General features: G+C 44.3%; 2 protein-coding genes across 3 annotated transcripts; both read left to right on the top strand.

Moving 5' to 3' along the window:
• Window positions 1-2,411: 2,411 nt before the first annotated feature.
• lcp2a (lymphocyte cytosolic protein 2a) lies at window positions 2,412-14,185 on the top strand. Of its 2 annotated transcripts, none has more exons than XM_034228965.1 (18): window positions 2,412-2,494; window positions 2,660-2,682; window positions 2,778-2,818; window positions 2,939-3,122; window positions 3,383-3,435; window positions 3,569-3,623; window positions 4,099-4,176; window positions 4,487-4,512; window positions 4,726-4,745; window positions 5,165-5,275; window positions 6,812-6,830; window positions 6,916-6,931; window positions 7,018-7,096; window positions 9,910-9,962; window positions 10,490-10,551; window positions 11,018-11,092; window positions 11,390-11,539; window positions 12,706-14,185. In XM_034228965.1, the coding sequence occupies exons 1-18, from the start codon at window positions 2,430-2,432 to the stop codon at window positions 12,853-12,855; spliced, it is 1,260 nt and encodes a 419-aa protein (XP_034084856.1). In that variant the 5' UTR covers window positions 2,412-2,429; the 3' UTR covers window positions 12,856-14,185. The 2 variants fall into 2 exon arrangements, with proteins under 2 accessions (XP_034084856.1, XP_034084855.1); XM_034228964.1 differs by having other exon boundaries at window positions 2,775-2,818.
• A 10,181-nt stretch (window positions 14,186-24,366) lies between these two features.
• LOC117554539 (forkhead box protein I1-like) lies at window positions 24,367-26,891 on the top strand. The gene is made up of 2 exons (XM_034228966.1): window positions 24,367-25,095; window positions 26,172-26,891. Exons 1-2 carry the CDS (start codon window positions 24,666-24,668, stop codon window positions 26,690-26,692), a joined length of 951 nt encoding a protein of 316 aa, XP_034084857.1. The 5' UTR covers window positions 24,367-24,665; the 3' UTR covers window positions 26,693-26,891.
• Window positions 26,892-27,631: the final 740 nt, after the last annotated feature.

Here is a 27,631-nt window from a genome sequence, read left to right as displayed (position 1 = left end):
TCCCCTCTTCTCCATGTCTTCTACATCAACATGTGTCCATTCTTCTTCATGTCTCTTCTCATCAACATGTGTCCCCTCTTCTTCATGTCTCTTCTCATCAACATGTGTCCCCTCTTCTTCATGTCTCTTCTTCATGACTCTTCTACATCAACATGTGTCCCCTCTTCTTCATGTCTCTTCTCATCAACATGTGTCCCCTCTTCTTCATGTCTCTTCTACATCAACATGTGTCCCTCTTCTTCATGTCTCTTCTACATCAACATGTGTCCCCTCTTCTCATGTCTCTTCTACATCAACATGTGTCCCCTCTTCTTCATGTCTCTTCTTCATCAACATGTGTCCCCTCTTCTTCATGTCTCTTCTACATCAACATGTGTCCCTCTTCTTCATGTCTCTTCTACATCAACATGTGTCCCCTCTTCTTCATGTCTCTTCCATCATGTGTCCTCTCTTCTTCATGTCTTCTTCATCAACATGTGTCCCCTCTTCTTCATGTCTCTTCTACATCAACATGTGTCCCCTCTTCTTCATGTCTCTTCTACATCAACATGTGTCCCCTCTTCTCATGTCTCTTCTCATCACATGTGTCCCCTCTTCTTCATGTCTCTTCTACATCAACATGTGTCCCCTCTTCTTCATGTCTCTTCTACATCAACATGTGTCCCCTCTTCTCCATGTCTCTTCTACATCAACATGTGTCCCCTCTTCTTCATGTCTCTTCTGCATCATCATGTGTCCTCTCTTCTTCATGTCTCTTCTTCATCAACATGTGTCCCCTCTTCTTCATGTCTCTTCTACATCAACATGTGTCCCCTCTTCTTCATGTCTCTTCTACATCAACATGTGTCCCCTCTTCTTCATGTCTCTTCTGCATCAACATGTGTCCCCTCTTCTTCATGTCTCTTCTACATCAACATGTGTCCCCTCTTCTTCATGTCTCTTCTACATCAACAACTAACCCTAACCCCCCCCCCCCCCCTTAAGTGAATGTGTGTCAGTCTGAATTGACGCTGTTTGGCTTCACAACGCTGTTATGAAAGTTTCTCTGGTATAAAATGGGTGATGTTGGCATAGCAACCGAAGCTAAACGGACTATCTTGACTACTTGGTGCTATCCTATTGTGGCATGAGCCGTTTTCTACAGGCACATTTTACAGGCGTATTTTCCATTATGACTCAACCTGTGCAGCCCATGCATTGATTCCCGATAGCTGCTATAATACAAAACAACACGTCCGCCTGCTCTCCACAATGATCAATGGCAGCGAACGGATGGTCAAAGTAAGGCACAAATAAACAGAATCACACGAAGCCTGGTTAGTGTTGCTTGACTTTATAAAGTGTGTGTTTTTTATAAGTGTGTGGTTGCGTCACTTTTAAAAATGTTGGAGCTTGGTAAGAACCGGTTTCGGAGCTTAGAGGCGGCTCCGCTGCAGTGTGAACAGGACAAACCGGTGCTTACCATCAGGCTCCAGCTCCGAGCCGGCCCTGGAACCGCGTTGGTGTGAAAGGGGCATCATGGGGGACCACCTGTTAAGCCCTGAGCCTGTTTTTCAGAAAATGACATTCCCAGCACAAATGACCATATCTTCTAAAAGGGTTAAATTAATAATCTTTTTTCTCAAAGCAAGGTTACATCTGTGAGTTGGATGTAGAAGTGTCAGAATCAATATAGATGTTTTTATTTTAAAGTAAATTCAGATTGAACATAGTAAATTATAGTGTCCGTCCAAAAAAACAAAACATGGCTACCATTAGCAGCTAACTTTTACTCTCCGATTTTTACATATAAATGGAATTATGGATTATAAATAACTTTTTGACAGACACATTAAATGAACCTATGGATGAACCCTCAGCCGCGTGTTTTCTCGTTTTAATGCCATTGAACACGACTTTTGATCAGAACAACAGCTACGGTGAGACGATCTCCCGTTTTTGCTCCGTAAAGCTACGTGTTGTGATGTCTGTGTTTGCTTCCCCTGTCACGAGTTCTGATCGCTCAGTGATGATACTAATAACTATATAATCTGTGGAGTCTCAGCTTTAATCGGATATCTTGTATGTGCAGCTACGATAAGTAATAAGGGTATCTTTATCTTGAGTTCTGTGCCAAATGCATTAGCATTTTTTCGCTCAGGGGTCATTTAGATACTTCTTATGAGACTTGTGTTTTGGTCAAAATGGTTTGTATCGTCAGTTAGCTGAGATTATTCCCGTTAATCTGGTAAAACACATTAATAGGTTTTTAAACATTAAGATCCCCTGAGACACAGTGTCGTGAAAACAAAAAAAGACCCGCCGAAGGGAAAACCTTCAGGAGAAACGCGTCATGTTTTTATCTCGTTCTTCTGTCTCTGATACGACGGCGATGTGGAAGTGCTGATTGAATTTGAATAACCTTTATTTAAACCCTGTGTGTTCTCAGGATGATCACTAAGATCAGCTCTCAGATCAGCAAGAAGGAGGAGAAGAGGAGCCTGTTCGGGATAAAGTGAGGCTTTTATATATTTCATATAAAACTACAACATTAACACAAATACAAAAATAATAATACATTTAAATTGTAAATAATAAAACAATAACAAATAAAGCACCTTTAAATATCTGTTATATTGTTTAATGATATTTATAACTACTGTATTTATTTCCATCGCAGACCGACCAGATATCACGAACCAGGTCTGACGTTAACTTCATCATTAACCTTCTCATGTTTGGTTTGAAATGTATTTTATATAAATATATTTATACTTATCACCTGTTCTCCCCAGCAGAAGCAGCGGCAGAGGTTCAGGGTTGGGGTGCCGACGAGTTTGTACGTCTTATTTTAATTTTTCTCTCTTTTGATGGAAATTCAACCTGAAAAATATTCTTTATTTTTCAGGTTTTTTGTGACCAGCGTGTTTTTGTAATATATATATCTATATACTTCCAGTCGGAGGAAGAGTTGGACGATGACTACGAGGACCCGGACAGCGGGGGGGACGGGGGGGGCAGCGACTACGAGTCCCCGATGGACGACGATAACAACGACTACGAGCCCCCCCCCTCCGAGCCCCCGGAGGACATGGCGCTCAAACTGGGGCCACCCCGCCCGCTGGGGGACGGGGTATACATCGGTAAGACCTTTAATACAGGGTTTAACACATAATGCATCGGTAACACCTGGAATATAAAATGATGTATCTAACGTTTATTTCACAGAAAACGTAACCCGTCTACGGGCTACGTTTTTCTTTATGTAAAAATATATTTCTAATGTGTTTCACTTTGTGGCCAGCAGGGGGGGCTTCAGCCAATAGACCTGCTTTAAGTATAACGTGAGCTAAATATCTCTGTGTGTGTGTGTGTGTGTGTGTGTGTGTGTGTGTGTGTGTAGGCCACCCCCCTGCTGTGTGTCCCCGCCCCCCCGCCCCCAGCCTCTCCGTACCGGTGAGTCTCAATTTAAAGAATAATTTAAAACATTTTAAACTCCTCAGATATACTTTGATGTAAAGGTGTGTGTGTGTGTGTGTGTGTGTGTGTGTGTGTGTGTGTGTGTGTGTGTGTGTGTGTGTGTGTGTAGTCAGGTGAGCACTCCTCCAGAAGAGACCCCTCCCCTCGCGGCGGGGGGAGAAAATGTGAGTTTATATTTTTAATACATTTACTCTACTCAGCTTTTCTTCATTAGTATCAAGTGACATCGTGTTTTTGTGATTATTTAGCATTTATTTTGTAAACGAATGCGTCTTCTTTTGCTGATTTCAGCCCATATAGGAGTGTGTTTGTGTTCATTCGTTATTTGTCATTTTGTTCCGTGTAATAGTTTTGCGTGTCTTCAGTTTTAAGTCATTGTGCATCTATTCTAAGACTTTGAACAGCTGCCTCTTTGCTCTTCCTACATCTATCTGTAGTTGTTTTGCGCCCCCTGGTGGACACTTTGTGATTGTTTTGTTTCTATTTCTCAAGACTTTATGTCTCTGTGATATTTTTGTGCCTTTTTGTGATGTTTTTTCCTCTTGTTCGGGTGGTTTTGTGTAACATGGCGTAACAGGAGCTGTTAAATATTATTCAGAATAACTCTTAATGGAGTCTTTTCCCTCCTGTTGTGTTCAGTTCCTCCGGGGCCCCCGCCGATTCTTCGTGTGAACAAACCAGGTCGAGACTCGGGACCGAACCCGTCCCCCATCAGAGGTAAAGCTTCAAAGTGCTTCTGTTTTTAAATACCGCACATTTACTTACTTTGGTTTCAAAGGACAACATAAGTATTGAATTGAATTAAATTAAGGGGTCGGTTGGAGAGTAGTCGTTACAGGGCTGCTCTGGAGGTGGGCGGGACATCACACAGCAAGAGCCAATCAGGGATACTTGATTGTTTTTAAACACAGAAATGTACCATTCTAAATATAAAAATATCACTCAATGTAAGATGGTATTGATTTTTAGTAAGTAGTTATTTTGGTGTCAATCATGTCGTTTACATTTGTGTTTCTCGTCTCCACAGGACCTCATCGCAACACAGTGGAAAAGGTGACGTTTTCTTTATAAATAAGCTTTATTTAGAGCGGCCATATCGTGCAGACAGATTCAGTCTATCTCGTACAATGTGTTGGAGCGCTAGCCAATAGGAGAGCGAGTGTTCCCTAGTGATGTCACTACGTTTTGGGAGTAAACAAAGGAGTACTCCACGTACTTTATATTTAGTATTTTTTAATTCTAATTGTGCTTCTTTGCTTCCTACAGCCGGGCGCTAACTCTTGGAGGTAAGTAGATGTTCTCTCCATTATATCCTACAGGAGTGAGTAGTGGGGCCCCACAGGGCTCTGTGTGCGGTCCTCTTATATAGATAAACTGGTGGAAACGCTGTTTTATAACGATGTTTTATAACGATGTTACGCAGATGACATTGTTTTTAATGCATTTAAACCCTCTTTATTATATCAAATATATTTTGAGAATGAAAGTATTGTGGATATAGTTTTTCAAACAAAGGGAAATATTAATAGACTTAAACTATCTAGTTTTATGAAGATGACTGTATTGCATGAGTTTAAATCCTGTTCCACAGTATTTGATCAAACAGCATCAGCAGTGCATCATCGAGTGCTCGTCCACAGAGGAGGGAATGAGTGTGTTATTGTTTAAAGTGAAGGAATGTTATCTTTAATCTTCTCTGTTCAGGGCCTCAGCCAGACGATCCTCCGGTCTGGAACAAACCTGCAACTCTTCCCCCGACCCCGACCCCGACCTCCGTCAGCCGGAGCGACTCCTCCGCCAGACCGGCTGCCACCAGGTCAACGTCAGATATTAAAGCTTTCAGACATATCCACCAGAGGAATGAGTCCTAAACCCTGACATGAGTCAAAATTATGAGTCCTGACATGAGTCAGCACTATGAGTCCTGAACCCTGACATGAGTCAGCATTATGAGTCCTGACATGAGTCAGCACTATGAGTCCTGAACCCTGACATGAGTCAGCATTATGAGTCCTAAACCCTGACATGAGTCAGCATTATGAGTCCTGAACCCTGAGTCAGCATTATGAGTCCTGAACCCTGACATGAGTCAGCATTATGAGTCCTGACCCCTGACATGAGTCAGCATTATGAGTCCTGACATGAGTCAGCATTATGAGTCCTGAACCCTGACATGAGTCAGCATTATGAGTCCTGACCCCTGACATGAGTCAGCATTATGAGTCCTGAACCCTGACATGAGTCAGCATTATGAGTCCTGACATGAGTCAGCACTATGAGTCCTGAACCCTGACATGAGTCAGCATTATGAGTCCTGAACCCTGACATGAGTCAGCATTATGAGTCCTGAACCCTGACATGAGTCAGCACTATGAGTCCTAAACCCTGACATGAGTCAGCATTATGAGTCCTGAAACATGAGTCAGCATTATGAGTCCTAAAACACGAGTCAGCATTATGAGTCCTGAAACATGAGTCAGCATTATGAGTCCTAAAACACGAGTCAGCATTATGAGTCCTGAAACATGAGTCAGCATTATGAGTCCTGAACCCTGAGTCAGCATTATGAGTCCTGAACCCTGAGTCAGCATTATGAGCCCTGAACCCTGACCTGAGTCAGCATTATGAGTCCTGACATGAGTCAGCATTATGAGTCCTGACATGAGTCAGCATTATGAGTCTGACTTGATTCAGCATTATGAGTCCTGACCCTGACAGGAGTCGCAGTATATTACTGACAGATCAGCATTATGAAGTGTCTGACATGAGTCAGCATTATGAGTCCTGACCCCTGACATGAGTCAGCAATTAGAGTCCTGACATGAGTCAGCATTATGAGTCCTGACCCCTGACATGAGTCAGCATTATGAGTCCTGCACCCTGACATGAGTCAGCATTATGAGTCCTGAACCCTGAGTCAGCATTATGAGCCCTGAACCCTGACATGAGTCAGCATTATGAGTCCTGACATGAGTCAGCATTATGAGTCCTGACCCCTGACATGAGTCAGCATTATGAGTCCTGACATGAGTCAGCATTATGAGTCCTGACATGAGTCAGCATTATGAGTCCTGACCCCTGACATGAGTCAGCATTATGAGTCCTGACATGAGTCAGCATTATGAGTCCTGAACCCTGACCTGAGTCAGCATTATGAGTCCTGAACCCTGACCTGAGTCAGCATTATGAGTCCTGAACCCTGAGTTAGCATTATGAGTCCTGAACCCTGACATGAGTCAGCATTTCCTCACTTCCTGTCCCCTGGTCTCTCTTCAATGGTTTCTGAGTGTTTTTGTTGTTAGTCTGAAATCAGGTATTTGGTTAACACAAGCTTTTTTTGGTGGTTCGACAGGTTTGAGGCGAGGAGAGAGGTAAGTCTCTGTTTGAAACTTTTATTTTGAAGGTTAGTTTGTCCTGAGTGACATTTGAACTTCTTCTTCTCTTCTCTTTTATCAGCAAACCTACAATGAAGGTGAGATTTGTATTCATCATAAACATCATAAACAAAAGCATATCCTGACCTATCGGAGTAATTCTTAAAACCCTTCTGTCTTCTAGCTCCTAAAAATAACACCTTTCCCCTTCAAAATAAGAGTCAGCCCCCCCGCCCCGGACGCCCCTCTCGCCAAGGAGACAGGTGAGACGTCTTTAAGTAATTTACTTCCTGTCAGTACCCATAGAGTGACGGTATCCTAACAGGAAGCTCAGGGAGAGGTTTATTTTTCAAAATAAAAGCCCCATAATGTGACTGTATAACTTGAAACAGGGTGTCCGCGGGGTCTTAAAAAGTATTACAAGTTGATAAATCAATTTAGCGAAAATGAAGGCTATTAAAAAGTATTAAACGGCATTTTCCAAGGTATTACATTTTGTAGCTTGTTTTCAATAAGTATATAAATTGTCCAAAGAGGTTGTGTTCTACAGTCTGCCTGAATGTAATCATTGCGTAGGTGCGTAGTCTGAACAGGACATCGCACGCTCACTGCTTGATAGTGCGCGGAGGTCCGTCTACGCCGGTTGTTAAACAACATCGTTATGGGGAAATGCAAGTCTGCTTCCAAATGGTTGGAAGATAAGGAGGAAGCACAATCAATACTGTATATAGTCAATGTGAGGTAAAGTGTGTCGCCAAGGTAACCGGTTAAAAACTCAAAGTGGAGATGAGGTCTTAAAATGTATGGAAAGGGTCTTAAAAAAGTTCTTAAAAGGTTTTCCATCTGACTTCAGGATTCCTGCATATACCCTGAGAAACCACGTCCAATGAAATGTGATGTTTTTAAACTTCTATTTTCTAAATGCCAGGTTTAGTCGTCTTCTTCTTCTCCTCTTTGTTTGAGATGATTAAATAAATACAAAATAATGACTCATGCTAAATATTTGTATTTCTGACAATCAATATTTTTATTTCTCAATGATATCTTTGGATCATTTTTCTAACTGAAGATAACAATGACAACAGAAACAGAAATATAATCAATATAAACCGTTTTTTTACTTATTATTAAATTAAACTTAAAGGTCACCTATCATGCTATTTCTAGGCAATAGCATAGATAGATATATAAAAATTAGGGCTGTCAGTCGATTAAAATAGTTAATCGCGATTAATCGCAAATTAATCGCACATTTTTTATCTGTTCTAAATGTACCTTAGAGGAATATTTTTCAAGTTTTTAATACTCTTATCAACATATGAGTGCTCATGAATATTAAACACAACAACCTGGAACCTCTCTCATTCAATAATACAATACAAATGGTGTGTGTGTGTGTGTGTGTGTGTGTGTGTGTGTGTGGTGTGTGTGTGTGTGTGTGTGTGTGTGTGTGTGTGTGTGTGTGTGTGTGTGTGTGATCGTTGGAGCTATGTGCAACTCAAGGCATTTGCTCGAACGGGAGCTACCTGGACGCTGCAATCATGTTGCGCACTATCCATGCTGAGTGTGCTGACTTTTCGTACAATGTCCCACTGTCTGGCTTCCTGCATAAAGTCAAGTGCTCGGCGCAGTTGTGGCGAAATGTCGCTCCTCTGTTTTCATTTAAACAGCTCCGTATATCCGTTAGCGCAGCTAGCTAGCACCAGATGCTAACAACAACAATGCACGTAAGGTCTCTCTCTCGCTCGCTCGAGCCACACATACACACACCCTCCCGGTAGCCAGTCGGTGCCTGCCGGTGAGCGTGGAAGTGTGGTCTGCCACAAGCGGGCGACAGGAGCGGGGCTGCCAGCATCAGCTTGTACATGGTATTTTAAACTCGATGCGCTCTGAAACTACGGGGCGGCCGAGGAAAAAAAATACACATGCGTTAATCGCGTTAAAATAATTAGTGGCGTTCATTTTTTTTTGCGTTAACGCGTTAAATTGACAGCCCTAATAAAAATATTTAAAAAACATGTCTATGAAGTGTTTTGCTCAAAACACCAAACAGATCATTCTAGCCATGCCTCATATCCCTCTATTTCACTTCCTGTTTCTAAAGAGCTGATTTGGGTATAAAGCTTTAAAGAGGAGGGTCTGAGCTCATGCGGGACCCGGCAGCTACTGTCTAAACTAAATGCTGCCGTGATGAAACGCCATATCATGGATTATCAAGGATTCTCTCTGAAACAGTTTGGAGCTCAAAGGCTTTCTCTCTTGCCGGTTATACCACAAGGTGAGTTCCTTTTTACTTCCTGCTTCTTCACACACATGCTCTCCAGTACAGGTTAGCTCTGAGTGTTAGCGATGCTAATGTAAACACAGACCATATTACGTCCAAAACAGTCGGGCATTGTTTCTGATAGCAACGTTTCTGATTGGGCCGTGGGTCCACATTTCAGATATTACGTCATATCGGACGCAAATCTGGATCAGCTCCGTTGTTCCCCGTTTTTAGAGATTTGGGTACGGAGGAAAAGAGAGAGGGTTTATTTCCTGACGCTGCGTGAGTTCCCCGACACACAGGGGACACACCGGGGACACACCGGGGACGCACAGCGGGGAAACACAGCGGGGACACAGCGGGGACACACCGGGGGCACACACCGGGGACACACCGGGGACACAGCGGGGACACACCGGGGACACAGCGGGGACACACCGGGGACACACCGGGGACACACCGGGGACACAGCGGGGACACAGCGGGGACACGTGGTGATGTAGAGCAGACATACAAAAGTGCACCTTTAAGTTATTAGCGTCCTGGGGTTTCTTGAAAGGCGCTATATAAATCCAAGTTACTACTATTTTGTATTATTATTAGACATCAAGTCAACAAAAATGTATTAATATAATAAAAACTCAGAAGGGCATTTGACGCAGGACTAAGACTAGATTAAAATAATGCTTTCAAAATCAAAACTATTGCAAACAGAATCTCATGGAACACCTGCAGAAAGGTGAATTTAATTACAACATTTCTCCATTCCTATTTATGAAGACATGATGTGTGTGTTGTGTTTCCTCCCAGCCTTCCTCCCAGCCTTCCCTCGGCCGGCTCTCTGCCCCACAAACTGCAACCTGGTGAGGAAACAACACATTGTATTAATAAACATTTACATCTTATTTTAATTCTGTCAATTGTTTAACAAAGTTTTATTTCCCCACAACCCCCTCTTTATATTTTAATGGTGTTTTCTTTTAATTCTGCAATCTTAATTTAAATGCTTGTTTTAGTTTCATCATTTAAGTAATTATATGTATAGTCAGTTATAATAATTATACTAAAGTTATTCAGCTTTATATAAAATCACCTCTATTTTTGCATCATTTATATTAGTTTATTTGTGTTATCCACATCCTCCTTAATCCAGCTTGTTCCCTTACGCAACTTAATGCACAATCATCAGTATATAATTAACCTGTACGTAACTTTAAATAACGATTTAATATTGTAATTATGAATAAATACTGTGCTGACCCAGTGTGAACACTAGAGGGCGACCTTTCTCCTCGAACAGGAGAAACATCACAAAACTGACCAACTGTGTGTGTGTGTGTGTGTGTGTGCGTGCGTGCGTGCGTGTGTCTGTGTTTGTGTATGTGTGAAGGCTTCGGAGGATCTGACAGACAATCGTTTCGTCCTACGCCACCTACAGCAGCACCTGTACAGGTAATAAAACACACACACACACACACTTTTCTTAAATTAGACCTGTACAGTGAGACAGTCGTTTGACGTCCTTGTAATGCAATATAAAACTATTGGTCCTCATGAAGGTGGCAAAACAAGAAGTTTCTTTCGCACAAGAAAACATTAACATTAAACATTCATATATAACTGATTAACAAACATTAATTAACTGATTAACAAAACATTAACAACATTTATTTATGAACCTAATAATTTATAAATATTCTATTTTTTGCTGGCAGAAAAAAATCAACAAATAGTTGTGAAAATAATTAAAACACTTATTATTATTATAATTTTGCAGTCTTTTATTTGTGTAGTACTTATACTGTACTACAGGGGGAGCTGTTGTATCGGTTGTTTAACCAATTATAATTATAATGTTTATATATATATATAGAGAGAGATATTGATGTATATATGATATGATGTTCACTGTGTGCAGGACCTGGACCCCAGCTGGTACGTGGGGAGAGTGACCCGAGGTCAGGCGGAGGGGAGTCTGCAACAAGTCAACAAGGTAAACAGCAACAACAATATCAGTCATTTAAAGTTTCATAGGTTCTCTATTTCCATAATCATAATTGTGTGTGTGTGTGTGTGTGTATATGCGTGTGTGTGTGTGTGTGTGTGTGTGTGTATGCGTGTGTGTGTGCGTGCGTGTGTCTGTGTGTGTGTGTGTGTGTGTGTGTGTGTGTGTGTGTGTATGCGTGTGTGTGTGTGTCTGTGTGTGTGTGTATATGCGTGTGTGTGTGTGTGTGTGTGTGTGGTGTGTGTGTGTGTGTGTGTGTGTATATGCGTGTGTGTGTATGTGTAGGACGGAGCCTTCCTGGTCAGAGACAGCACTCGGCAGTTGGCTCAGCAGCCGTTCACTCTGATGGTTTTGTTCCAGCAGAAAGTTTTCAACATTCAGATCAGAGAGCAGGCGGGGAACTTCCTGCTGGGAACAGGGCTCAAAGTCAAAGAGGTAAACAAGAGCTGGGGGGGGGTAAACAAGAGGGGGGGCAGGTAGACAAGATGGGGGCAGGTAAACAAACCATCATAGATTGACTGTATACTGGAAGCTCTGGATGATGCTTATTTTTCAAAGTAAAAGCACCAGAAAGTAACTGTATACTTCCAGGAAGATTAGGTCGATGTTTGTTTTTCAAAGTAAAAGCCCTTACACTAATTGTAACCTTATAGAAAGCTCAGGACGAGACTTGTTTTTCAAAATAAAAGCCCCAGAAAGTAACTGTTTACTAACACGAAGCTCAAGGCGAGACTTGTTTTTCAAAATAAAAGCCCCAGAGAGTAACTGTATCCTGATAGAAAGCTCAGGACAAGACTTGATTTTCAAAATAAAAGCCCCTAGAGTAACTTTATCCTTATAGAAAGCTCAGGGCGAGACTTGATTTTCAAAATAAAAGCCCCAATAGATTAACTGTATCCTTATAGAAAGCTCAGGGCGAGACTTGATTTTCAAAATAAAAGCCCCTAGAGTAACTTTATCCTTATAGAAAGCTCAGGACGAGACTTGTTTTTCAAAATAAAACCCCCAATAGATTAACTGTATCCTTATAGAAAGCTCAGGCCGAGACTTGATTTTCAAAATAAAACCCCCAATAGATTAACTGTATCCTTATAGAAAGCTCAGGTCGAGACTTGATTTTCAAAATAAAAGCCCCTAGAGTAACTTTATCCTTATAGAAAGCTCAGGACGAGACTTGTTTTTCAAAATAAAACCCCCAATAGATTAACTGTATCCATTATAGAAAGCTCAGGCCGAGACTTGATTTTCAAAATAAAACCCCCAATAGATTAACTGTATCCTTATAGAAAGCTCAGGACGAGACCTGTTTTTCAAAATAAAAGCCCCAGAAAGTAAATGTAGACTACCAGGAATATCAGGGTGAAGAAAAGCTGCAGAAAGTAACTGAACACTCTCAGGAAGATTACAACTAGGCTTGATTTTCAAAATAAAAGCCCCACAAAGTAACTGTTTACTTTCAGGAATATCAGGGTGAAGTTTGTTTTTCAAAATAAAAGCCCCAATGGAGGAACTGTATCCTAATAGAGAACTCAGGGCGAGACTTGTTTTTCAAAATAAAAGCCCCTAGATTAACTGTGTACTAACAGGTGTTCTGTTTGCAGTCGTTCCCCTCAGTGAGCAACATCGTATCCCATTACTCCCAGTCCCCACTCCTGCTCATCGATGCTAAGAACCGAGGCTCAGGACAGCAGAACCAGTGCCTGCTTTCAGAACCTGCCGGGCCCCACATGGGCCAGAACCAGTGGAGCTGACCAGAACCAGTGGAGCTGACCAGGACCACTGGAGCTGACCTGGACCAGTGGAGCTGACCTGGATCAGAACCAGTGGAGCTGACTCAGAACCAGTGGAGCTGACTGGGACCACTGGAGCTGACCTGGACCAGTGGAGCGGACCTTGATCAGAACCAGTGGAGCTGACTGGGACCACTGGAGCTGACTCAGAACCAGTGGAGCTGACTCAGGACCAGTGGAGCTGACTCAGAACCAGTGGGGCTGACTCAGAACCAGTGGGGCTGACTCAGAACCACTGGAGCTGACTCAGAACCAGTGGAGCTGACTCAGGACCAGTGGAGCTGACTCAGAACCAGTGGGGCTGACTCAGAACTAGTGGAGCTGACTCAGAACCAGTGGGGCTGACTCAGGACCAGTGGAGCTGACTCAGAACCAGTGGAGCTGACTCAGGACCAGTGGAGCTGACTCAGAACCAGTGGAGCTGACTCAGGACCAGTGGGGCTGACTCAGGACCAGTGGAGCTGACTCAGAACCAGTGGGGCTGACTCAGAACCAGTGGAGCTGACTCAGAACCAGTGGAGCTGACTCAGAACCAGTGGGGCTGACTCAGAACCAGTGGAGCTGACTCAGAACCAGTGGAGCTGACTCAGAACCAGTGGGGCTGACTCAGGCTTCATACAGTTCCTCAACGTGATGGAAAAATATCCTGTGAGTCAAAATAATGAGAAATAAAGACTTAGTTTGAAATGACTTAGTGTCTCAAAATAGTGACTTAAAACCCAAATAATGACTTAGTTTCTCCTCCGAGCCCTCTGTGGGATGTGTTTCTCAGTGATGGGTTTCTCCTCCGAGCCCTCTGTGGGATGTGTTTCTCAGTGATGGGTTTCTCCTCCGAGCCCTCAGTGGGATGTGTTTCTCAGTGATGGGTTTCTCCTCCGAGCCCTCAGTGGGATGTGTTTCTCATAGTGATGGGTTTCTCCTCCGAGCCCTCAGTGGGATGTGTTTCTCAGTGATGGGTTTCTCCTCCGAGCCCTCTGTGGGATGTGTTTCTCAGTGATGGGTTTCTCCTCCGAGCCCTCTGTGGGATGTGTTTCTCATAGTGATGGGTTTCTCCTCCGAGCCCTCAGTGGGATGTGTTTCTCAGTGATGGGTTTCTCCTCCGAGCCCTCTGTGGGATGTGTTTCTCAGTGATGGGTTTCTCCTCCGAGCCCTCAGTGGGATGTGTTTCTCACAGTCATGGTTACAGGATGTTTTGGATCACGACCCAGACCAAGTCTTCTTCTGTTTCAACACCTTCAAATAGAAAAGCTCCAACTTCTGTGTAATAAATAATAAATATTGTAAACAATAAGCGCGTTTCTGTCTCACAGCATCCAGTCTCACACACCGTGACGTGATGAGGTCACGATGTACCAGGACGTTCACAGAGTTTGTTCAAGTGATAATCTGAGATCTGAAGACAGTTTCAGTGTGAGAAGATTTCCCATGATCCTCTTCTGTATAATCCCTTCATCAGTCAGTTACACTTCAGACTGAGAGATGTTTAGTCTGCGCTGTCAACCGTCACACACACACACACACACACACACACACACACCACACACACCACACACACCACACATGCACACACACACACCACATGCACACACACACGCACACACACACACACACGCACACACACACACACACCACATGCACACACACACACACACACGCACACACACCACATGCACACACACGCACACACACCACATGCACACACACACACACACACACACACACCACATGCACACACACACACACACGCACACACACCACATGCACACACACACACACATCATCATCATGGAGTTAGTTGGAGACATTCTGAGGCTTTATCACACATAAAAACACTTTATGATTAAAACAATCTTAAAATCACAAAACACTTGCGACTCGACTTGGACTTGAGCGCAAAGACTTGAGACCAGAGATGTTCACAAGTCTTTGGTCACGAGTCCAAGTCAAGTCTCAAGTCTCTAAAAAATAAAAGTCTCATGTCTCTTCTGGTTGTAATAAGCCTTCTATTGTCTGCTGCTATCCAGTCTGTTAAGAATACTGCACAGCTATATCTAAGACATTCAAAGCATTGACTGTATTATTATCACTCCTATATCTATTAGCATACAGTATCAGTACTGATTAGTTGTTTGTTATATGATCACTTTAAACAGGCTATTGCAATATGAGGACAAACATCACACTTTAGCTAAATGCAAACAACTTATAAGCAAAACACTTCAGAATCAGAAATCAGTATCACAAATACTTTATGAATCCCCCGCAGGGAAACTGTGTTAAAAGTACTTCAAAGTAAACATTTGTTCTGTGCCATTTGCAACTAAAAAACTATTGCTGCAATATTATCTGAAATATACTGAACTGGTGATATTAAAACATGACCTGTTCCAAAAGAGATATCTACCATTAACACCATTTACCAGCCAGATGCTGGTAAATCATGCAAGTGGCTGGTTCTGTATGTTGCACGCACCAGCCACAAATAACAATGGCAATCTATTGAGTGGCTGGTAACATTTCAACATGAGGCTAGGCTAGCCGTTTGGCCAGTTTGACCTCTGCAACCGTATTGTTGAATTACACTGGGTTCTAATGACATCTTTTAAGTCTACTATAAATAAACATATTCCTCTATCCTCTCACTCAAACCCAGTGTAATGGTAACCTGATAAACCTGTAACATTAACGTTACGTGGTCAACAATAAACCTGTAACCTGCCTATAAACCGACAGATGTATTTATGTATGTAACTATGTATTTTTCTACGTTTAACGTTAGCCAGTAGATGGTGGCAGCGGAACGTAATGATTAACGTTACCGACCTTTTTTATGTCATGTCAAGAGTTGGATGTCAACGCCACTCAACGCAAACAAGTGTGACAAGCAAACATTCACTCATCTTTTCAAATATTCAGTTACAAAGCTAGTAGCAAGCTAAGTTAACATTACATAGCTGATGCTGAGCTAAACATGTTTGCTAACCGTCCATATGCGTTAATGTGACTGACCTCTCCGGGTGAGTTTTCAAGTGCCTGATGACATTTGACGTTGTTGCACCAGCATCCTTGATTTTAATATTGCAGACTTTGCAGTGTGCGCTCCTTTTGTTGGTGCCGCCGGCGTTTTGTTCGAAGTTTTTATAGTTGAACCTAATTACAAGCGGTACAGCTGCAGGTGTGCCGCCGGTCGCCATGGTGTTACCATGATGTTAATGTTAAAGGTGGGGTAGGTACGTTTGAGAAACCGGCTCGAGATACACTTGTTGTTATATTCCATGGAATGCTCTTAACATCCCGATAGCCGGCCCGGCTAAAGTAACTGGATGGCCTACCTGCCTGTCAGCCTCCATCGGGGCACAAACTTATCTCGTGCCCTCATTGGTCATGTGCACGTTCGTGTGTGTTGGAGGAGGGGCTCTGTGAGGAAGTGGCAGATTTTCTCCGGTTGTGTATTTTCAAATTCTAGCGATCTCGAGCCGGTTTCTCAAACTCACCTACCCCACCTTTAATACGCCAAAAATAGAAAACACAATGATTGTTCACGAGTCCCAAAACACGAGTCCAAGTCGAGTCCGAAGTCTTTTGAGCAGGAGTCCAAGTCAAGTCTGAAGTCTTAAGCGCGACTCGAGTCCGAGTCACAGACTCGAGTCCCCATCTCTGCTTGAGACTTACTTGTGACTTGAGTGCAAAGACTTGAGACTTACTTGTGACTTGAGTGCAAAGACTTGAGACTTACTTGTGACTTGAGCGCAAAGACTTGAGACTTACTTGTGACTTGAGTGCAAAGACTTGAGACTTACTTGTGACTTGAGCGCAAAGACTTGAGACTTACTTGTGACTTGAGTGCAAAGACTTGAGACTTACTTGTGACTTGAGCTCAAAGACTTGAGACTTACTTGTGACTTGAGTGCAAAGACTTGAGACTTACTTATGACTTGAGTGCAAAGACTTGAGACTTACTTGTGACTTGAGTGCAAAGACTTGAGACTTACTTGTGACTTGAGTGCAAAGACTTAAGACTTACTTGTGACTTGAGCGCAAAGACTTGAGACTTACTTGTGACTTGAGCTCAAAGACTTGAGACTTACTTGTGACTTGAGCGCAAAGACTAGAGACTTACTTGTGACTTGAGCGCAAAGACTTGAGACTTACTTGTGCCTTGAGCGCAAAGACTTGAGACTTACTTGTGACTTGAGCGCAAAGACTTGAGACTTACTTGTGACTTGAGCGCAAAGACTTGAGACTTACTTGTGACTTGAGCGCAAAGACTTGAGATTTACTTGTGACTTCAGTGCAAAGACTTGAGACTTACTTGTGACTTGAGTGCAAAGACTTGAGACTTACTTGGACTTGAACACCATCAATCAATCAATCAATCAATCAATCAATCAATCAATCAATGTTTATTTATAGCCCAATATCACAAATGTTACATTTGTCTCAGTGGACTTTACAGTTTGTACAAAATATCAGTATGACAATACGACACCCTCTGTCCTTAGACCCTCTGTCCTTAGACCCTCTGTCCTTAGACCCTCACATCGTACAAGGAAAAACTTCCGAAGAAAACCCACAGTTTAAAGGGAAAAATGGGAGAAACCTCAGGGAGAGCAACAGAGGAGGGATCCCTCTCCCAGGACGGACAGACGTGCAATAGATGCCGTGTGTAAATTAAAAAGATAATACATTTGCAACATAGGTAGACCAAATGTTTGGAAATGCATGTGTGTATAATAGGAAGATGAATCCACGAGGATATCCATCCAGGACCTATGATCCAGGACCACAGCCACGACTCAAGATCCAGGGCTCGCGATCCAGGACACAGGAGCGCAGGATCATCCATGACTCCGGATCCCGGCGTATATAGACACCAAAAAGAAAGACATTTGGGGAAGCTGGGTTAATGGGAACATGAGAGTACACAGGTATAGACAGAGAGAAGGAAGAAGTAAGATGTCCCCCGACAAACTAAGCCTATATCAGCAAAACTAGGGGCTGAATCTAATCAGCCCTAACTATAAGCTTTATCAAAAAGGAAGGTCTTAAGCGCACTCTTAAAAACGGATAGGGTGTCTGCCGCCCGAACACAAACTGGAAGCTGATTCCACAAATGTGGAGCTTGATAAGAAAAGGCTCTGGCTCCCATTGTACTTTTAGAGACTCTAGGAACAACCAACAACCCTGCATTCTTGGAACGCAATGCCCTAGTAGGACAGTAGGGTATAATGAGTTCTTTAAGGTAAGATGGCGCCTGCCCATTAAGGGCTTTGTAGGCGAGAAGAAGAATGTTAAATGATATCCTGTGTTCTATAGGGAGCCAGTGTAAGGCAGCCAGAACAGGAGTAATGTGGTCCCTTTTCCTAACTCTGGTTAGTACACGAGCTGCAGCATTTTTAATCAGCTGAAGCCACTTGACTGACTTCTTGGTACACCCTGATAATAAAGAGTTACAATAATCCAGCCTTGAAGTAACAAATGGATGGACTAGTTTCTCTGCATCGTTTTGAGGCAAGATATGCCTGATTTTTGCAATGTTACGTAGATGGAAGTAGGCGGTCTTTGAAATTGATTTTATGTGGGCGTTAAAGGATAAATCCTGATCAAATATAACACCAAGATTCCTTACAGTCTCACTGGAGGCCAAATGAATGCCATCCATAGTTAGTATATCCTTAGATAATTTGTTTCGTAGATTCTTTGGGCCGAGTACAATAACTTCAGTTTTGGTCGTGTTTAACATCAAAAAGTTTAAGGTCATCCACGTTTTTAAGTCCTTAAGGCAGTCTTGAATTTTATTTAGATGATTAATTTCATCAGGCTTGATTGATAAATATAGTTGAGTATCATCCGCATAACAATGAAAATGTACAGAATGATGAAGTAATCACACAACTGTTTTGCGACCGCTTTCTCAAGAATTTTTGAGAGGAACGGAAGATTGGAAATAGGTCTATAATTGGCTAAAACCTCTGGATCGAGGTTGTGCTTTTGAAGAAGCGGTTTTATCACTGCTACTTTGAATGATTGTGGAACATAGCCTGATAATAAAGACATATTCATAATATTTAATAAATAAGTGCTAATTAATGGAAAAACTTCCTTCAACAGCTTAGTTGGAATTGGGTCTAACATACACGTTGATGATTTAGAAGAGAGAATCATTGAATTTAATTGTTCAAGGTTTATGGCTGAAAAGCATTCTAGTTTACTATCTAGTGTAATATTAGAACTTACGTTTCCGGGAGCTGTTGATAACACTATACTGGTCAAAGGCAAGAGGTCATTAATTTTGTTTCTAAGAGTAACAATTTTATCGTTAAAAAAGCACATAAAATCATTACTACTGAGTGCTATGGGAATAGAAGGCTCAATCGAGCTGTGGCTTTCTGTCAGCCTGGCTACAGTGCTGAAAAGAAATCTTGCATTATTCTTATTCTCATCTATTAATGAAGAGTAGTAGGCTGCTCTCGCTTTACGCAGTGCTTTCTTATATTCATTGAGAGTAATATGACAAATTAAACGAGATTCTTCAAGTTTAGTGGAACGCCATATCCTTTCAAGTTGTCTCGACTTTTGCTTTATTTTGCAGGTTTGGGCATTATGCCATGGAGCTAATCTATGTTGTTTTATTTTCTTCTTTTTCAAAGGAGCAACAGAGTCTAATTTTATTCGCAGCGCATCTGTAGCACTATCAACAACATGATCAATTTGGGGTGGTGTACATTTTGTATAAGTTTCCTCCCTTACATGCAGACATGCTATCGAGTTAAGTATTGGTGGAATCTCTTCCTTAAATGTGGCTATAGCACTAACAGATAGGTTTCTGCTGCAGGAGCTTTTGACTAATGCTTTGTAGTCTCGTAACAGTACTTCAAAAGTTACTAAGAAATGGTCGGATAAAGCAGGATTATGCGGTTCGACTAATAGTTGCTCAATTTCAGTACCATAAGTCAGAACAAGGTCGAGAGTGTGATTATAGCAGTGGGTTGGTTTATTTACACTCTGACAGAAACCAACAGAATCTAATATAGAGTTAAATGCAACAGTAAGGCTATTTTTATCATCGTCAACATGAATATTAAAGTCACCTACGATAATTACTTTATCTGTTTTAAGAACCAAAGTTGATAAAAACTCAGAGAATTCTGATAAGAATTCTGAATAAGGACCTGGTGCACGGTACACTGTAACAAATAAGATTGGCTGCAAAGTGTTCCAGGTCGGATGCGTAAGACTAAAAACGAGACTTTCAAAGGAGGTATCATTTAATTTTGGTTTAGTATTGATAAGTAAACTTGAGTCAAAGATTGCTGCAACTCCACCTCCTCGGCCCGTGCCTCGGGCAATATGAGTATTGATATGGCTGGGTGGAGTGGCCTCATTTATGCTGACATATTCTTCATGTCTCAACCAAGTTTCAGTGAGACAGCATATATCAATATTATAATCTGATATTAAATCATTTACCAATATTGCTTTAGATGCTAGAGATCTTATGTTTAAGAGACCACATTTAATCTTCCTGTTTTGTTGCACTGTAGTAGTTGTTACATTTACTTTTATTAGGTTATTATGTATGACACCTCTATTAGGTTTTACCTTAACTTGTCCTTGGGCAGACACACACACCGCTAATATTGGGTATTTTATTGGGTTCGGGATTCCTATGGATGACTGCCTAGGAGAGAGCGCAGAGAAGCGTGTAAGACTGCGACTCCGCCTCCTGGTCTCAACTCCAGTTTGTCATGGATTAAGTCCACAAAGCCCTGAAATGTTTGCCGAAATGAGATCGGCACCTTCCAAAGTAGGATGAATGCCGTCTCTCTTAATCAGACCAGGTTTTCCCCAGAAGGCTGTCCAATTATTTACGAAGCTCACATTGTTTGCTGGGAACCACCAAGACAACCAGCGCTGAAATGATGACATGCGGCTATACATGTCATCATTGATCAGATTGGGGAGGGGACCAGAGAAGATTACGGTGTCCGACATTGTTTCAGCATAACTACACACCGACTCCACATTAAGTTTGGTGCATTCTGATTGGCGTAAACGAACATCATTACCACCGACGTGAATAACAATCCTACTGTATTTACGTTTATTTTTAGCCAGCAGTTTAAGATGCGCCTCAACGTCGCCCGCTCTGGCCCCCGGAATGCATGTGACTGTGGAGGCTTCGGTCTCTAATTTCACGTGTCTCATAATAGAGCTACCAATAACCAGAGTTGGCTTCTCAGCGGGTGTCTCGCTGAGTGGGGAATATCTGTTAGATACGTGAACGGGTTGGTGGGGACCTGCGGGTTTCGCGTTATGCCCCTTCTGAACAGTCACCCAGTCTCCCTGCTGCTCGGGAGTTGCCGGGGGACGGCTAATAGGAGCTACCTTTTGCCGGTCCGCACCGGCTAACATGGGCTTTACTGTAGCTGAGTTACTTTCTAAGATGCGGAGCCGGGCTTCTATGGCTATGATTCCCGCCTCCAACCTAACAACTATACTACATTTAACACATGTACCGGTACCAGTAAAGGAGGTAGGGAAGTAACCAATCATGAGACAGTTAGAGCAGGAAATAGCACCCGAGGGTGGGGGAAAAGCCATGGCTAGCTATCAAGCTAAAGTAGCTACCGTTAGCAAACCCGAAAAGAGTGTAGGCAACTGTGGAGTTACAGTTACAAGTCTTACACCATAGACTTGAGACTTACTTGTGACTTGAGCGCAAAGACTTGAGACTTACTTTTGACTTGCAAAACAATGACTTGGTCCCACCTCTGAGAAATATCAGGTGAAAGTAACTGTATACTAACAGACGTGCTTTGATCAATCCAGATTGTGAAATGTAGCTTTTAGTAATCTAAGGTCATTTTGAAACCGGTATTATCGTACTTTCACTAATGTTTATAATTCTAATGTTTTTTAGTATTTTGAAACTTCTAATGAGAGCTGAACATCACGGGAGATCTGAGAGACTTTTCTCAAATCAGTTTGAATGTATCTGTAGAGAGCAGACGAAGGGACATGTTTATATTTCTGCTGCTAACCAGTCGGTCCTGGAGTCCAGAGCAGAGTCAGGGTCAGAGGAACGTGAGAGGGTCAGAGGAACGAGAGAGGGTCAGAGGAACGTGAGAGGGTCAGAGGAACGAGAGAGGGTCAGAGGAACGAGAGAGGGTCAGAGGAACGAGAGAGGGTCAGAGGAACGTGAGAGGGTCAGAGGAACGTGAGAGGGTCAGAGGAACGAGAGAGGGTCAGAGGAACGTGAGAGGGTCAGAGGAACGTCAGAGGGTCAGTGAGGGGCAGAGAACGAGAAGAGGGTCAGAGGAACGTGAGAGGGTCAGAGGAACGTCAGAGGGTCAGAGGAACGTGAGAGGGTCAGAGGGTCAGAGGGTCAGAGGGTCAGAGGAACGTGAGGGGGTCAGAGGAACGTCAGAGGGTCAGAGGAACGTCAGAGGGTCAGAGGGTCAGAGGAATGTCAGAGGAATGTCAGAGGGTCAGAGGAACGTGAGAGGGTCAGAGGAACGTCAGAGGGTCAGAGGAACGTCAGAGGAACGTCAGAGGAACGTCAGAGGAACGTCAGAGGAACGTCAGAGGAACGTCAGAGGAACGTCAGAGGGTCAGAGGAACATGAGAGAGTCAGAGGAACATGAGAGAGTCAGAGGAACAGTGAGAGGGTCAGAGGGTCAGAGGAACGTCAGAGGGTCAGAGGGTCAGAGGAACGTCAGAGGGTCAGAGGAACGTGAGAGAGTCAGAGGAACATGAGAGAGTCAGAGGAACGTCAGAGGGTCAGAGGGTCAGAGGAACGTCAGAGGGTCAGAGGGTCAGAGGAACGTCAGAGGGTCAGAGGAACGTGAGAGGGTCAGAGGGTCAGAGGAACGTCAGAGGGTCAGAGGGTCAGAGGAACGTCAGAGGGTCAGAGGGTCAGAGGAACGTCAGAGGGTCAGAGGAACGTGAGAGGGTCAGAGGAACATGAGAGAGTCAGAGGAACGTCAGAGGGTCAGAGGAACGTCAGAGGGTCAGAGGAACGTGAGAGGGTCAGAGGAACGTGAGAGGGTCAGAGGAACGTCAGAGGGTCAGAGGAACGTGAGAGGGTCAGAGGGTCAGAGGAACGTCAGAGGGTCAGAGGGTCAGAGGAACGTCAGAGGGTCAGAGGAACGTGAGAGGGTCAGAGGAACGTGAGAGGGTCAGAGGAACGTCAGAGGGTCAGAGGAACGTCAGAGGGTCAGAGGGTCAGAGGAACGTCAGAGGGTCAGAGGGTCAGAGGAACGTGAGAGGGTCAGAGGAACGAGAGAGGGTCAGAGGAACGAGAGAGGGTCAGAGGAACGTGAGAGGGTCAGAGGAACGAGAGAGGGTCAGAGGAACGAGAGAGGGTCAGAGGGTCAGAGGAACGTGAGAGGGTCAGAGGAACGTCAGAGGGTCAGAGGAACGTGAGAGGGTCAGAGGAACGAGAGAGGGTCAGAGGAACGTGAGAGGGTCAGAGGAACGTCAGAGGGTCAGAGGAACGTCAGAGGAACGAGAGAGGGTCAGAGGGTCAGAGGAACGTGAGAGGGTCAGAGGAACGTGAGAGGGTCAGAGGAACGAGAGAGGGTCAGAGGAACGAGAGAGGGTCAGAGGAACGAGAGAGGGTCAGAGGAACGAGAGAGGGTCAGAGGAACGTGAACCACCAACAGGACGTCAGCTCTCTGATCTGAAGACGTTTACATCAGAGAGTGTGTCGTGTGTTTTGGGTTTCACTCAACAATAGAGACGGCGACACCTCAAACAGCAGCTGTCAGACCGCTGTCTGCACACACACACACACACACACACACACACACACACACACACACACACACACACACACACACACACACACTTTTTCTTTCTTACAGTTTCAGACGTTAGAGCAGCGTCTCGTCTCGGATTATAAAAACTGGAAATAATAAAACAGTGTCTCTGCAGGATGCACACACACACACACACACACGCACGCACACACACGCACGCACACACACACACACGCACGCACACACACACACACGCACGCACGCACACACACGCACGCACACATACACACACACACACGCACACACACATGCACGCACACATACACACACATGCACGCACGCACACATACACACACACACACACGCACGCACACACACACACGCACGCACACATACACAGACACGCACACACACACACACATACACACACATGCACGCACGCACACACACACACACACAGGGTGTTGTTTAGAACAGGAGAAAGTCAGAATGGGAATTCTTTCCTAAAAATTATGACTTCATGAAATTTGACGTTTCTTTCAGAATTTTTTCTCAAAACTTTGTCCAAGATTTCTGACTTTTTTCCTTAAAATGTGACTTTCAGAATTTTGAATGTTTTTCTCACAAAGATGACTTTTTTCGAAGGTTTTTTAATCAGCAGGTCAATAAGTTCTGTATTACCCTCTTTACAGTCAGAGAATGAGTGTGTGTGTGTGTGTGTGTGTGTGTGTGTGTGTGTGTGTGTGTGTGTGTGTGTGTGTGACATATCTCAGCATTATATCCTCAGGCTCTAATCTGCCCCGGGGGAGGAATTCAACAACCTGTTTTATTCAAATCAGCCCCACCACACACACTTACACTTATGCATGTAAATGTTAATATGTGTGTGTGCGACAGCAGCCAATCAGCTGCTCTGAGGGCGGGGCTACAGTAAAATGAGAGTATAAGAGCTCAGGTGAGTAGACAGTTACAGGACACACTCTCTCACACTCTCAGAAGAAGAAATCGATGGCGATGATGTCGTCTTTCGTCCTGGAGTGTGGCCCCTCCCCCTCCTTTCTGATTGGAGGAACCCTCCCCCAGCAGCAGGTCCCCTTTCTGGGCATGGACCCGTCAGATTGTAGCCTCTACAGCGCGGAGGCCTCCTCGTGGCCCCCCAGCAGCGACGCCCCCTTCCTGCCGCCCGTCTACCCCCTGCAGGGCCCCTGGTTCTCCGTGCTGCCCTGCGTTCGACCGCCCTTCTCGTTCTCGGCTCTGATAGCGATGGCGATCCAGAGTTCTCCTCAGCAGCGCCTCACTCTGAGAGAAATCTACGCCTTCGTCTGCCAACACTTTCCCTTCTACAGCCGGAACAAGGCGGGCTGGCAGAACTCCATCAGACACAACCTGTCACTCAACGACTGCTTCCGGAAGGAGGGGCGGAGCCACAGTGACCCAGGTGAGACACACACCTTTACTTAAAGTATATAAAACTGAAGTTAAACTTTATCTAGAATAAAATGGTCAACAAGCTTAGAGATTTCCCGCCCCTTAGCCTATCAGGTGCAATGTGTTGGAGCGCTAGCCAATAGGAGCGTGAGTGTTCTGTAGTGATGTCCCGCCCCTTAGCCTATCAGGTGCAATGTGTTGGAGCGCTAGCCAATAGGAGCGCGAGTGTTCTGTAGTGATGTCCCGCCCCTTAGCCTATCAGGTGCAATGTGTTGGAGCGCTAGCCAATAGGAGCGTGAGTGTTCTGTAGTGATGTCCCGCCCCTTAGCCTATCAGGTGCAATGTGTTGGAGCGCTAGCCAATAGGAGCGCGAGTGTTCTGTAGTGATGTCCCGCCCCTTAGCCTATCAGGTGCAATGTGTTGGAGCGCTAGCCAATAGGAGCGCGAGTGTTCTGTAGTGATGTCCCGCCCCTTAGCCTATCAGGTGCAATGTGTTGGAGCGCTAGCCAATAGGAGCGCGAGTGTTCTGTAGTGATGTCCTGCCCCTTAGCCTATCAGGTGCAATGTGTTGGAGCGCTAGCCAATAGGAGCGCGAGTGTTCTGTAGTGATGTCCCGCCCCTTAGCCTATCAGGTGCAATGTGTTGGAGCGCTAGCCAATAGGAGCGCGAGTGTTCTGTAGTGATGTCCCGCCCCTTAGCCTATCAGGTGCAATGTGTTGGAGCGCTAGCCAATAGGAGCGCGAGTGTTCTGTAGTGATGTCCTGCCCCTTAGCCTATCAGGTGCAATGTGTTGGAGCGCTAGCCAATAGGAGCGCGAGTGTTCTGTAGTGATGTCCCGCCCCTTAGCCTATCAGGTGCAATGTGTTGGAGCGCTAGCCAATAGGAGCGCGAGTGTTCTGTAGTGATGTCTTGTGATTATCAGGAAACAGGAATTAATTGACAGCATTTGATGAAAGTTGAGATGTGTTTTCTGACAGAGAGAATAAACAGTGGTTATAATATCTCCTCCTCTCTTCCTCCTCTTCCTCCTCTTCCTCCTCCTCCTCCTCCCCCCCCCCCCCCCCTCCTCCTCTTCCTCCTCTCCAGGTAAAGGGAACTACTGGACTCTGGATCCAAACTGTGAGAAAATGTTCGACAACGGGAACTTCCGGCGTAAGAGGAAGAGGAAATCTGACGCTTCAGAGAAACCTTCCTCCTCCTCCTCTTCCTCCTCTGAGTCCAGCCCCAAACTTCCCAAGATGCATTGCAGCGATGACCTCCCTGCTGTGTCCCCCACCGGAGCCGTGGTGCCTCAGTGGGAGTTATGTAGCTCCTCCCCCCCATTATATAACCCCTCCCCCTCCATCTATAACACATGTAGCTCCTCCCCCTCCCTATATAACTCCTCCCCCTCCCTATTTGGTTCCTCCCCCTCCCTCTATGACTCCTCCTCCACACTCTATGGCCCCTCCCTCTCCCTATATGACTCCTCCCCCCTGCCGTACACTGACCTGCAGGCGTGCAGTTTCCTCCCCGACCTCCAGGAGGCGCAGCAGCTTCTTCAGGCCCAGAGCGAGGCCCTGTTTCCGGGCGGATTCTGTGACCAACTGCCCCTCTACCAGCCCTGAGAGTTTCAGTGTTATTATTACTTTTATTGTTTTTTAAATTATTTCATTATTGCTTTTGTTTTTATATTTATTTTTCATTCTTTTTAATTATTATTGATTTTATGATTTATATTTGAATGTTGGAGAGCGTTTGTATTTATATTTATATATTATTCTTAACGTAAATAAAAGTTGAATGTTTGTTTGAATAAAAAACTAAACCAAACCCTGATCTGTTTCCAGTTTCACAAATGAACGTTTGGAACATTGTATAAACACAACCACCAGGGGGCTGAGGTCAATCAACACAACCACCAGGGGGCTGAGGTCAATAAACACAACCACCAGGGGGCTGAGGTCAATCAACACAACCACCAGGGGGCTGAGGTCAATCAACACAACCACCAGGGGGCTGAGGTCAATCAACACAACCACCAGGGGGCTGAGGTCAATCAACACAACCATCAGGGGGCTGAGGTCAATCAACACAACCAACCAGGGGGCTGAGGGTCAATCAACACAACACCAGGGGGCTGAGGTCACAACACAGGGCCACTCACACACCCAGGGGGCTGAGGTCAATCAACACAACCACCAGGGGGCTGAGGTCAATCAACACAACCACCAGGGGGCTGAGGTCAATCAACACAACCACCAGGGGGCTGAGGTCAATCAACACAACCACCAGGGGGCTGAGGTCAATCAACACAAATGGTATTACAAAGAAAATCCTGACAAAAAAAATTAAGATAAATTAAATCAAAAGAATATTAAACATTCCAATGAAATTGGGTTTAAGGTTTTATAAGAAATAATAAACGCAGTACAGTGCAGGATATAAACGACCGACCGGCCCGCCTCGGTACCGCTAGTAAATTGTCAACGGGGGGGGGGGCGCTAGTGACTCTTCAGACCGGCCCACTTCAGTACCGGCCCACGCCAGTCCGTCCCTGCTGCTGA

This window comes from Gymnodraco acuticeps, unplaced genomic scaffold, assembly GCF_902827175.1.
Source record: "Gymnodraco acuticeps unplaced genomic scaffold, fGymAcu1.1, whole genome shotgun sequence".
Taxonomy (NCBI): domain Eukaryota; kingdom Metazoa; phylum Chordata; class Actinopteri; order Perciformes; family Bathydraconidae; genus Gymnodraco; species Gymnodraco acuticeps.
Note: the sequence above shows the minus strand (reverse complement) of the source record. Positions and strands in the feature narration are given on the sequence as shown.

Bases quoted from the DNA above. Each gene is read 5' to 3' on its own strand.
- lcp2a (XM_034228964.1), top strand. From the start codon at position 2,430: ATGATCACTAAGATCAGCTCTCAGATCAGCAAGAAGGAGGAGAAGAGG. The intron at 3,436-3,568 runs GTGAGTCTCAAT...GTGTGTGTGTAG, and splicing joins CCCCCAGCCTCTCCGTACCG to TCAGGTGAGCACTCCTCCAG. The intron at 11,540-12,705 runs GTAAACAAGAGC...TTCTGTTTGCAG, and splicing joins CAGGGCTCAAAGTCAAAGAG to TCGTTCCCCTCAGTGAGCAA.
- LOC117554539 (XM_034228966.1), top strand. From the start codon at position 24,666: ATGGCGATGATGTCGTCTTTCGTCCTGGAGTGTGGCCCCTCCCCCTCC. The intron at 25,096-26,171 runs GTGAGACACACA...CCTCCTCTCCAG, and splicing joins GCGGAGCCACAGTGACCCAG to GTAAAGGGAACTACTGGACT.